The sequence below is a fragment of the Pantherophis guttatus genome, chromosome 1, assembly GCF_059756535.1.
Source record: "Pantherophis guttatus breed Tessera chromosome 1, ASM5975653v1, whole genome shotgun sequence".
In the NCBI taxonomy this organism is placed as follows: Eukaryota; Metazoa; Chordata; class Lepidosauria; order Squamata; family Colubridae; genus Pantherophis; species Pantherophis guttatus.
The window spans coordinates 328,327,941-328,341,002 of NC_142063.1; the positions used below are offsets into that span (position 1 = coordinate 328,327,941).

Below are 13,062 nucleotides of genomic sequence, written 5' to 3' on the forward strand. Positions count from 1 at the left end.
AATTTAATTTAATTAATTTAATTTATATGCCGCCCCTCTCCAAAGACTCAGGAGTCCTAGTGGACAATCACTTAAATATGAGCCAGCCGTGTGCTGCAGCTGCCCAAAAAGCCAAGAGTCCTAGGCTGCCTTAACATAGGGATAGACTCAAGATCACGTGAAGTGTTAATACTACTTTATAATGCCTTGGTAAGACCACATTTGGAGTACTGCATCCAATTTTGGTCATCACAATGTAAAAAGATGAGACTCTAGAAAGAGTGCAGTCAAGAGCAACAAAGACAATTAGACTAGACTAGACTAGACTAGACTAGACTAGACTAGACTAGACTAGACTAGACTAGAATAGAATAGAATAGAATAGAATAGAATAGAATAGAATAGAATAGAATAGAATAGAATAACCGAGTTGGAAGGGACCTTGGAGGTCTTCTAGTCCAACCCCCCGCTTAGGCAGGAAACCCTACACCACTTCAGATAAATGGTTATCCAACATCTTCTTAAAAATTTCCAGTGTTGGAGCCTTCACAACTTCTGCAGGCAAGTTGTTCCACTGATTAATTGTTCTAACTGTCAGGAAATTTCTCCTTAGTTCTTGGTTGCTTCTCTCCTTGATTAGTTTCCACCCATTGCTTCTTGTCCTACCCTCAGGTGCTTTGAAGAATAGCTTGACTTCCTCGTCTTTGTGGCAGCCCCTGAGATGTTGGAAGACCGCTATCATGTCACCCCTAGTCCTTATTTTCATCAGACTAGACATACCCAGTTCCTGCAACCGTTCTTCATATGTTTTAGCCTCTAGTTCCCTAATTATTTTTGTTGCTCTTCTCTGCACTCTTTCTAGAGTCTTAACATCTTTTTACATTGTGACGACCAAAACTGGATGCAGTACTCCAAGTGTGGCCTTACCAAGGCATTATAAAGTGGTATTAACACTTCACATGATCTTGAGTCTATCCCTCTGTTTATGCAGCCTAGAACTGTGTTGGCTATTTTGGCAGCTGCAGCTGCTGGCTCATATTTAAATAATTATCCACTAGGACTCCAAGATTCCTCTCACAGTTACTACTATTGAGCAAGGTAGCACATATACTGTACCTGTGCATTTTTCACCATTGAATTTCGTTTTGTTAGATAGCGCCCAATGTTCAAGTCTGACAAGATCCTTCTGTATCTTAAGCCTATCTTCTGGAGTGATGGCTATTCCTGCTAGTGGTGTCATCTGCAAATTTAATGAGTTCCCTATCTATCCCCTCATCCAAATAATTTATGAAGATGTTGAAGAGTATTGGGTCTAAGACAGAGCCTTGGGGTACCCAACTGCATACTTCCCTCCATGTAGATGCAGTTCCATTGAGGACTACACGCTGAGTGCGGTTGGTCAGCCAGTTACAAATCCATCTGATGGTGATGCTGTCTAACCCACATTTTTCTATTTTATCAAGTAGTAGGTTATGGTCTACTTTATCAAATGCCTTACTGAAGTCCAAGTAGATTAGGGGACTGGAGGCTAAAACATATAAAGAACGGTGGCTGGAAGTGGATATGTCTAGTTTAATGAAAAGAAGAACCAGGGCTGACATGGTAGCAGTATTCCAATATCTCAGGGGCTGCCACAAAGAGGAGGGAGTCAAGCTATTCTCCAAAGCACCTGAGGGTAGAACAAGAAGCAATGGGTGGAAACTAATCAAGGAAAGAAGCAACTTAGAACTAAGGAGAAATTTCCTCTGACAGTTAAACAATCAATCGATGGAAGAACTTGCCCCCAGAAGTTGTGAATGCTCCAACACTGGAAGATTTAAAGAACAGACTGGACAATCATTTATCTGAAATGATATAGGGTTTCCTGCCTGATTAGTGGATTGGACTAGAAGACCTCCAAGATCACTTCCAACTCTGTTATTCCGTTATTATTCTGTTATTAACTTTTTTTTCCAGTAGCAGAGCCCTTGCCTTGCTTATACCAAGACCTGTGGGACTGGTGGGAATGTAAATTGGGTCAAGTCAATACCTTCTGCCTCCCGAACTGTAGCCATTTCACTGTCCCCAAGGCATATGACTGACCCACATGCCATGCAGCCACTTAACCTATAGTTCCAGGGATGGCCATCTTTTAGGGCAGGGGTCTCCAAACTTGGGACCTTTAAGACTTGTGGACTCCAACTCCCAGAATTCCCCAGCCACCTGGCTGGGGAATTCTGGGAATTGGAATCCACAAGTCTTAAAGGTCCCAAGTTTGGAGACCCCTGTTTTAGGGAGATCTCCCTGCAATGATCATCTCAAAAGAGACTTCATGTTACTTTTCCCAACACATTCCCAGTTTATTGACTTTCGTGGATAAAATAATTGAAAAAATTACGTTGGCCGATACTATGGAAACAAAGGTTGGTTTCTTGGGTTGTGATATTTTCTACCTGGGTCTTTCAGAAATTTAGGAAGTAGTTGGTTGGGAATTACAGTTTTCATAATTCCCATACTTTGTGGCCAGAGGGACACCTACCTTTCCTAATTGTTCCCTTTATTCTACCACCTTGGCTTGGGTTGTCAAACTCTTCACAAGACCTTTTTCCTTTCTTTGTCGCCAGAGTCATTGGAACCTCAGATACTCCCATCATCATTGTTGGGAACAAGCGGGACCTCCAGAAAGGCCGGGTCATCCCCCGCTGGAATGTCTCCAACCTTGTGAAGAAGACATGGAAGTGCGGTTACATTGAGTGCTCAGCCAAATACAACTGGCATATCCTCTTGCTCTTCAGCGAACTTCTGAAGAGTGTGGGCTGTGCACGATGTAAGCACGTTCACACTGCCATCCGCTTCCAGGGGGCCCTACGGAGGAACCGATGCACCATTATGTGAAACCTTAAGGACCTGCTAACCCCACCACCATCTCTGAGGGCAGCTTCTCCCCCACTCGCCTGCCATGTGCATGGGAACCCTTCTTCTTCTTCTTTTTTTTAATCCGGATTCAGATGGGGTAGAAGTTCTTAACAAGCAGCTCTATCCTCAAAGGAAGCCACAGCCCTTAGCCTCATTGAGGCCAGCTGGTTTTTGATTTTATTTTATTTTTTCTTGCTGATCCTTGAAGCAATGGATGTGTTGAGGAGGTTTGCTTCTTGATACATAGAGGAGTCCTTCTGGTTTGGATCATAGGCCAGGAGGTGCTGAAGTCTACAGATGGAGCAAAAATGCAGAAGGTCAACCTGAAGAAGGGGAATGCATCTAGTTCACTCTCTTGCAGCCAGTATATTAATCTACCAAATGTGGGATCAGTGAATATTGTGTGAATAATGCAATGCAAATTAAGAGGAGCAAATGGCCCCTTGATACAGAACTAGGCAACCAGCCCAATGGGGATGGGCAATCTTTGGCCCTCCAGATGTTGCTAAACTGCAATTTAGCAGTCTTAAGTGGTAATGCAAGAAGAGCATAATGCTGGCTGTTCTAATTCGGCAACATCTAGAGGCCCACAGAGCACCCATTCTTATACCAGGACCATGTAATGCAAGATCACGTGCATCCTGGCTCAGAACCACGATGGGATATTTCAGGAGGAAAGAGTAGAGCAGGGGTCTCCAATCTTGCCAACTTTAAGACTTGTGGACTTCAACTCCCAGCAAAGCTGGCTGAGGAACTCTGAGAGTTGAAGTCCAAAAGTCTTAAAGTTGTCAAGATTGGGGACCCCTGGAATAGAGAATGAGTGGGTAAAAAGAGTTGAACAAGTGAGCCAAGAAAAGCCAGCATAGATAGGACTGGTAAGGATTAGTAAGGGTAACTGAACTGAAAGAATGGCATCTCTCAGGTCATATGTACGTTGAGATTGTAGATCCGCTTGATGTATTTTACAGTACATGTTTATAGAGAGAGGAGAAGCATTTCAGCCTGGGCATAAAGTAAACTGGATTTGCCACCAAACTTCAGAAGTTCTGATGATGTGATAACATGAGTCCGTGAGATCTAATTTGCTTATATTTACACCTTTTTCCAGGTGCACACAAACCATCTATGTACACTTAAAAATCCGACTATACACTTCTGGCTCCTCTGGTGTTGCTGAACTACAACTCCCACATGCCTCACTATTGTCCACGCTGACCGGAAGATGTAGATCAACTATGTATTCCTGCCCTTGTTAAGGCTTCTATCATTGGCCACGGTAGCAGAGGCTAATGGGCAATAAGGTTCAGCCACATGGTCACAGGTGTCAACCTTTGTCATAAAAAATGATGTAGCCTTGTTATTTTGATTACACTTGATAACAACCATGGTGCACAAGTCCCAAAGGTGCTTTTTCCAAAAGCAACTGGACTTTGTTTTTCCTTGAAGGTGTTTCGTTCCTCATCCAAGAAGCCAGCTGTCTTTTGAAAAAGCACCTTTGGGATAACCATAACCTGGATGACTGAGAATCTCCATAGACACGGTGCACAAAGAGTTAGTTAGAAATTGAGACTTGGGGGAAGGGCTGCTCATTTGGGGGAGAGGAAGATCTCCTCCCCCTACTCTTAGCTTAATGGCCATTAACTGTAGAACCCTCCAACCCATTCTGTTTAAATGCCAACTTGTTCACATTTCCCCTGTCCATGATCATTGAGAGCGTAGCTTACCCACATATCTTCCAAATAATAGAAAAACACCAGGGAAGTGGAGAAAATCCCAGACATTGGAGCACAGCCAAGAAGGATCTCCCTCCAAACACACTTGAGACTCTTAGTTGAGACAGACCTAGGAGAAAATTCCTTATAGAACCGCCAGTATGGAAGTGTCATCTTCAGGCTGGCTGTCTTGACACCTTCAGACTTCATGGGGAGATATTCTCCTAAGAGAGAAGAGTTCTTGTACGTGCATGGAAGAGAAGGTCCTAGGCAAGCCTCCTCAAGATGCTACTTTCTACGTGCATTAAAACACACACACACACACACACACACACACACACACAACAGCAAATCATTCTGCCATACGTGGCATAGTCCTGGCTGACAGGTTTGCCCACAGAGGCTTTGACCAATACAGTTTTTCCCGGCAGATACCTCTTTAAAGAAATCAGCTTTAGAACGATCTGTTTGGTCTTCATGCTAATTTATAGATGGTTTGTTTTCTGATAATTACAAATAAAGAGGCTGACTGGTTTTGCCATTGGCTCCCTGTTTCTTTGCATTCTGATCTAAGAGCATCTTCCTTCCAGGGTTATCTTCTACAATCTCCCTTGAGAAGAACAAAATCTAAACCATTCAGGGCAGTGGTGAAATCCAATTTTTTTTTACTACCGGTTCTGTGGACGTGGCTTGGTGGGCATGGTGTGACTTGGAGGGCGTGGCAGGGGAAGGATACTGCAAAATCTCCATTCCCACCCCACTCTGAGGCTAGCCAGAGGTGGTATTTGCCGATTCTCCGAATAACCAGTACTCAAAATTTCCACTACCGGTTCTCTGAACTGTTCAAAATTTCCGCTACCGGTTCTCCAGAACCTGTCAGAACCTGCTGGATTTCACCCCTGATTCAGGGGCCCTGCTTCAATCTCTGGAATACAATAGCTTTCAACAATAACTTTAAAATATAGGTAGTTCTCGACATACAATAACCATTCGTTTAGTGACCGCTCAAAGCTACAACACTGACTTATGACTGTTTTTCACGCTTACAACCATTGTAGCATCCCCATGGTCACATGACCAAATTCTGATACTTGGCAGCTGGTTCCTATTTATGATGGTTGGAGTGTCCCGGGGCCACATGGTTCCCTTTTGCGACCTTCTGACAAGCAAAGTCAAAGCCTTGGTAGTACAGTGGTCTAAAGCACCCTGTTATTAAGACCAGCTGCCTGCAATTACTGCAGGTTCGAATCTCGCCAGGCTCAAGGTTGACTCAGCCTTCCATCCTTTCTAAGGTAGGTAAATTGAGGACCCAGTTTGTAGGGGCAATAAGCTGACTTTGTATAAATATACAAAAGAATGAAGGCTATTGCTTAGCGCATTGTAAGCCGCCCTGAGTCTCCGGAGAAGGGCGGCATATAAATCAAATTAAAAAAAAAATGTGGAAGCTGGATTCATTTAACAACCGTGTTACTAACATAACAACTGCAGTGATTTACCTAACAACAGTGGCAGGAAAAGTTAGGGTTAGGGTTAGGCAAAACTCACTTAACAACTGTCTCTCTTAGCAACAGAAATTTTGGGCACAATTGTCATAAGTCGCGGACTACCCATATTACATTTTTTATAATAAGATACATTTGGAGACCTCGGGCCTGAAGTTACCAAGGAAAAGATATTTTTAATCTCCAGGCAGTGACAATTTCCCCTCTTAAATTTCAGCGTCATTTTTTTAAAGTAATTCCGAGTTTTACGTCAGAGTTGCGACACTCTGGAATGAGAAACAAAACATGCTTTCAAAAGTGTCTGACTTGGCATTTCCAAAGACTTCTCACACTCAATAAAGAGTTTCCTGTTTAAAAAAATGGGGGGGGGGAAGGGAGGAGAAATAGACTGGAAAGCTATGAAAAAAAAGAGGGGAAGCTTGCAAACAGAAGCTGTTTGAATTCTCCAGAAAATTCCAAGAATGGAAATATGCAGCGACTGTGAGACATGGTTCCTAAACTAATTCATCTGCTGGATTCGCATAGTATATTAAACCCTCCAATATTAGTGCCGCTTTATAAAACCTTAGGCCACACCTGGAATACCGTAACCAATTTTGGCTATCATCCTACAAAAAAGATGTTGAAACTCCGGAAAAAGTTCAGAGAAGAGCAACTAAGATGATCAAAGGCCTGGAGACTAAACCATATGAAGAACTGCTGCAGGTTTTGGGTCTGGCTAGTCTAAAGAAACGAAGAATTAGCAGTATTCCAGTATTTGAGGGGCTGCCACAAAGAAGAGGGGAGTCAAATTATTCTCCAAAGCACCAGAGGGCAGGACAAGAAACAATGGTTGAAAACTAACCAAAGAGAGAAGCAACCTGGAATTAAGGAGAAATTTCCTAATAGTTAGGATGTCAGACTTCGATGCTATCTCAAAATAAATGAATTTCCAAACTGCCAATCTTTAAGGAAATCTTTTCTTTAATTAAGCACAGCCACCGGATCATGACTCAGTGCGGACAAGACTGAACTTTTGCCCCCCAATCCCTCCCTTTCCGATCCCCAATTCTCTGCTTCTCATTGGCTATCTTCCAAGTCATTCTCCAGACTTCTTGTCATGTCATTTCCCAGGAATGTCTCCCCCTCCTCATTTCCACGACAACCCGACTTCAAAGGGATTTAGCAGGCAAAAGTTCAGAAATTATCTCTCTCCTCTCTATGACACAGGACAATTAACCAGTGGAACAGCTTGCCTCCAGAAATTGTGGGCGCTCCATCACTGGAGGTTTTTAAGAAGAGACTAGACCAGGGGTTGTCAAACTGGTGGCCCACGGGCCCGATGCGTCACACGTAGGCCACGCCCACCCCAGCTCCACAAATGGGGGAAATGTCACGAAATGTCACATGACAGCATTTTGATGTGGCGAATTTGACACCCGTGGACTAGACAGTCACTTATCTGAAATCGTGTAGGTTCTCCTGCTTGAGCAGGGGGCTGGACTAGAAGACCTCCAAGGTCCCTTCCAGCTCTATTCTATTCTAATAATCAAAAGGGCTGAGTTTGCACAATAATTGAGTTGAAAAATGGCTAAATGAGGTTGAGACTAAGCAAGCTGAGACTGTTGCATGACTGTGCCTGCTTGGTCTGTATCTGATAAGGTCATTGTGTGAACATAGCCAATAGGCTCAGATACATTACAGCCGAGGTCTACAGCTATGCTGGCTGGAGAATTCTGGGAGTTGAAGTTCACAAGTCTTAAAGCTGCCAAGTTTGAAGACCCTTCCATTACAGGCTAGAGATGTCTTCCAAATACATCGAGATTGCAACTCTTGGAATTGTAGTCACAACTGATCTAGAGACGGTCAGTTTGGGACAGATGATACAAAACTGAGCAGCATTTGGGCACACAGTTGTCCCTGTAAGCATCAGCCACTGAAAAAAATCTCATGTGTGCAAGTATTACAGTGTTTCTCAACCTTGGCAGTTGAAGATGTGTGGACTTCAACTCCCAGAAGTCTCCAGCCAGGAGGCCTTGTGTTCAGTTCTTCCTCAATTCAGGTATGAGTGACTAAAACTCGTTCCACAATTGAAACATGAGCTTTTTCCTACGATTCTCTATTTGTCTTTATATTATCCGTGCCTACGTGAGCAAGGCACATGTGTACGACTGCACCAACTTCCTTTTTTCTGAGATGCCTTGTGCTTCTATTCTGGTATATTGATTGAGCTAACTCCTGGATAAATGCCAAGCAAAGCAGAAATTCTGCCACTACATCACAGTTTTTGACAGGGTTTTTTTCATCACAGATGTACACTTCAATAATGCAGAAATGGAGAAATAGATGGCCAAGGTGATAATGAAACAGTCCCAAACTCTACCCATAATGTCAGCGATCAATCTGATTTTATGACTTTTTTTTTTGGTAGCAGTCATTCAATGAACACCACAATAAAATGAGGTCATGTGACCTGAGGATACTGCAAAGGACTATAAATATGGCTATATTGTTGAGTACTTGATGTGCAGTTATGGGACTGGAATGGGAGCGACCCTCAGAATGTTAGATCTGGGTCATAAGTCTCTTTTTTCAAGTAGGTCCTAATTTTGAATGGTCACCAAGTAACCTGGTGTAAATTGAGAACTATCTGTACTCTGTCCTCCTTCCAACAGGAAAAGTTGCCCCTCGGTTTTAACTATTGCTTGAAGCCATTTTGAGAACTAAATAAAAAGATTCCCCTCACACATATGTGCTAGTCGTTCCCGACTCTAGGGGGCGGTGCTCATCTCCTTTTCAAAGCCAGTGCTGTCCGAAGACGTCTCCGTGGTCATGTGGCCGGCATGACTAAACACCAAAGGCGCATGGAACGCTGTTACCTTCCCACTAAAGGTGGTCCCTATTTTTCTACTTGCATTTTTTTACATGCTTTTGAATTGCTAGGTTGGCAGAAGCTGGGACAAGTAATGGGAGCTCACCACATTACGCAGCACTAGGGATTCGAACCGCTGAACTGTTCGAATTGACAAACTCAGCATCTTAGCCACTGAGCCACTGTGTCTCTGAGAACTAGATATGCCTAGCCTAACGAAGAGAAGGACCGTGGTGATATGATAGCTGTCTTCCAGCACTTCAGGGGCTGCTCTCACAGAGAAGAGGGAGTCAACTTATTCTCCAAAGAAAGTAAGTGTAAGACAAGAAGCAATGGGTGGAATCTTGTTAAAGAGAGACCCTACCTGGAAATAAGGAGAAATTTCCTGACAGTGAAACAATTAATCAATGGAACATCTTTCCCCCCCCCCCCCAATTGTGAGTGCTCCGTCACTGGATGGTTTCAAGAAAAGATTGGACAACCATTTGTCCGGGATGATATAAACTTTCCTGCCTTGGGCAGTGGCCTGGATTAGAAGACCTCCAAGGTACTTTCCACCAGTGGTGGAATTCACATTTTTTTACTACCAGTTCTGTGGGTGTGGCTTGGTGGGCGTGGCTTGGTGGGCGTGGCAGGAGAAAGATACTGCAAAATCTCCATTCCCACTCCACTCTTGGGAGAAGGATAACTGCAAATCCCCATTCCCTCCCCAGTCCTGGGGGAAGGATATTGCAAAATCTCCATTCCCACCCCACTCCTGAGGGAAGGATACTGCAAAATCTCCATTCCTTCCCCACTCCTGGGGGAAGGATACTGCAAAATCCCCATTCCCTCCCCACTCCTGGGGGAAGATACTGCAAAATCTCCATTCCCACTCCACTCCTGGGGGAAGGATACTGCAAAATCCCCATTCCCTCCCCATTCCTGAGGGAAGGATGCTGCAAAATCCCCATTCCCTCCCCACTCCTGGAGGAAGGATACTGCAAATCCCCATTCCCTCCCCAGTCCTGGGGGAAAGGATACTGCAAAATCCCCATTCCCTCCCCACTTCTGGGGGAAGATACTGCAAAATCTCCATTCCCACTCCATGCCTGTGGGAAGATACTGCAAACTCTCCATTCCTACTCCACTCTGGGACCAGCCAGAGGTGGCATTTGCCAGTTCTCCAAACTACTCAAAATTTCCGCTGCTGGTTCTCCAGAACCTGTTAGAACTTGCTGAGTAGCACCCCTGCTTATGATTCTGCATTCTATGATTTTACCATACGGTAGCCTCAAAAACCTACATGCTGTCGTCAGTTCTCACTTCTTATTTAGAATGGCAGATCCCCACTGCAAAGGTTTATCCTTCACTGCCTCCAGCCATTCTCTTCTTCTTATCCCCACTATTAAAAGCCGCTGCTGTGTCCCTTTCTATTGGGAGCAATCGCTAAATTATTGCTTCTGTGTACACCCCACAGAGAGAGGTTGAACTATGCTTTAGGGAGGAGGAAGAGCAGAGGAAAGGAGGCTGGGCAGAAGAGGGATCAGTGATGACTCATCCAGGAGAATTACTGGTTTTAAAGTTGCCCCTTTGGAGATGCGTTTTAGCAGAGCTTAGAGACCACGGCATAGAAATCAGATCAGACTGTGGAAATGACAAACTGGTCCATTGCCTGGAGCAGAAATCTTTAGTCTTGCAGATAAAATAAAATAGTACCATTTCTCCTTTGTTGCTTCATGTTTCTGGAACTCTGGAGATGCCACATCAAAGTTAGAGAAGATGGAAAGTTACATTCTTTAGATCTCTGCACAATTTGCGGCACACAGGAAGTGTTTTGAGCTCTCCATTCTGTTAATACTAATAACCATTTTCAAAAAATTGTCTCCTCCTCTTAAACAGGGTAGCTAAAAGAAGAACTACCGTAAGCGAACTAAGAATAAGATTTTGCATATGTAGATTTGATTCGTGAGTTGGTTCTGATACAAATCAAGGGTTAAAGTGAACATGTTGTTTGATTGAAAGCATAGGTTTCCAGTATTATTTGGCACCTGATTCAGGCTGGTAGGTTTCACACAATAACCTATGGCACCAGGTCAGTCAAAGTTTGTGCAAACTAGTTTCAATCTTTATTTATATGTTGTTTTTTTGCTAATCGGATATGGAAAATCCAGCCAATTTGGTTAGTTAATGGTTCAGGGTATGGTACAAACCCAAACAATGGGGTTGATTCAATAATTAGCTTACACATATTGTATGAACTCAGTCTTAGCTTATGATGACATGACTGGAAACAGTGGTGGGTTGCTCCTGGTTCTGTCCGGTTCTATAGAACCTGTTGTGACCCAGGAACACATAGTTGATATTAAATGCAAAACAGTTCCAAAAAACAAACAGATTCTATTAAAACAGCTGAGAATTAACTCATTCTCAGCGTATTCTAAATGAAATGAAAGCAAAGTCCTTAAAACACCAGTCTTTAGTTTATCTCTGACCTTGGGATAATTAGGTAAACTGCCAAAGGCTTTCCTTGGCAACAGTTCAGGAACAGAAGACGCTGACAAGAAAGAAATACATCCAAACACGAAGCAAATCTCTCAACGGGCAAAGAGGCCAAGAGCCGTTGCTGGTCTTTTAAGCCTTATGGGAGGGTCCAATCATCTCTTGGCCCTACTCCCGAGTTGTCTTCTCTGCTTTAGCTGCTCCTGCTTTCTGGCAGCTCTTCTCATATGTGCACTAGGAACAGGCTCTTCCTGTTCCTCTGCCTCTCTATTGTCAGCCTCTGGAGGCTCCGAAGTCCGTACATTACTCCCCAATGGCCGATTTACCGGTAGTAAAGGTAAGTAGAACCCACCCCTGACTGGGAAGTAAGTAAACAATAACTAGGCTTAATTTTAACATACCAGTAATGTAAATCAAATCAATTTGAATCTATCTTTTGTCTTGATGTTATCCACCGTGTGCCCAAACAAAATGCGAAATACTATCCTTTGCTTACAGCACAAGTGTCCAACCTTAGCAACTTTAAGACCTGTGGACTTCAACTCTGCTGGCTGAGAAAATCAGGGAGTCGAAGTCCCACAAGTCTTTTTTTTTTTTATTGCAAAAGTTTTACAATTACATTTTCACCCCTTTTTTTTTCACCCCCCCACCTCCCTCCCCAAACTTCCCGTCCTCCCTAACCCTCCCTAACCCTCCCCCCCCCAGACTTCCCTATTATGTACTCATAACTAATAACACTGATATATAAACCTGAACCCATCCCTCCCCCTATATAATTTTTCCTCTTTGTCTCTTTACATTAAGATATTTCTAATACATTATTTTCAAATAAAAGCTATTTGATACTTTCTAGTTTGGTATTTGTTCTGAACATATTCTATCCACCTTTTCCATTCCCATTCAGAAGTCTCTTGTGAACAATCTTTTAAATATGCTGAGATCTTCGCCATCTCTGCAAAACTTGCCATCTTCAAAGTCCATTCCTCGATAGTAGGCAAAACTTCTTTCTTCCAATATTTACCTATCAACAATCTTGCTGCTGTTATCATATACAATATTAGTTTTATTTCACCCCGTGTAAAACCCTTAACTATACCCAATAAAAACAATTGGTCCCACAAGTCTTAATAGTTGCCAAGGTTGGACACCCCAGGCTTACAAAAAATCAATGGCAAAGCCTGAGTTACCTGTGATTCAAACAGTAACAGAGTTTGTTTATTTATTTATTTATTTATTTATTTATTTATTTATTTATTTATTTATTTATTTATTTATTTATTTATTTATTTATTAATTAAATTTCTATACCGCCCTTCTCCAAAAAGGACTCAGGGCGTTGCACAGCCAAAGTAAAAACAGAGCATACAAAATTTAAAAACAATAATTAAAATAATTAAATATTCTGGCCGTAAATTAAAACAACCCAATTTAAAATCAATTTAAAATTAAACTCAAGCCAGCCCAGCTAGTTGAAATAAATAGGTTTTCAGGGCCCGACGAAAAATCCGGAGGTCTGTTATTGTACGTAACTCTGGGGGGAGGTTGTTCCAGAGGGTGGGCGCCGTCACAGAGAAGGCTCTCCCCCTGGGGGTCGCCACCCGACATTGTCTGGCGGACGGCACCCTGAGGAGGCCCACTCTGT

The 13,062-nt window shown here is 43.0% G+C and overlaps 1 protein-coding gene across 6 annotated transcripts in view; it reads left to right on the forward strand.

Moving 5' to 3' along the window:
- Positions 1-5,125, forward strand: part of RASL10B (RAS like family 10 member B) — a 49,243-nt gene extending 44,118 nt beyond the window's left edge. For all 6 annotated transcript variants that reach the window (XM_087883412.1, XM_087883414.1, XM_034420941.3 and 3 more), the window contains one exon: positions 2,583-5,125. In XM_087883412.1, coding sequence (XP_087739538.1) covers positions 2,583-2,853 — 271 coding nt within the window. In that variant the 3' untranslated portion in view covers positions 2,854-5,125. The remainder of the gene's footprint in view (positions 1-2,582) is intronic.
- Positions 5,126-13,062: the final 7,937 nt, after the last annotated feature.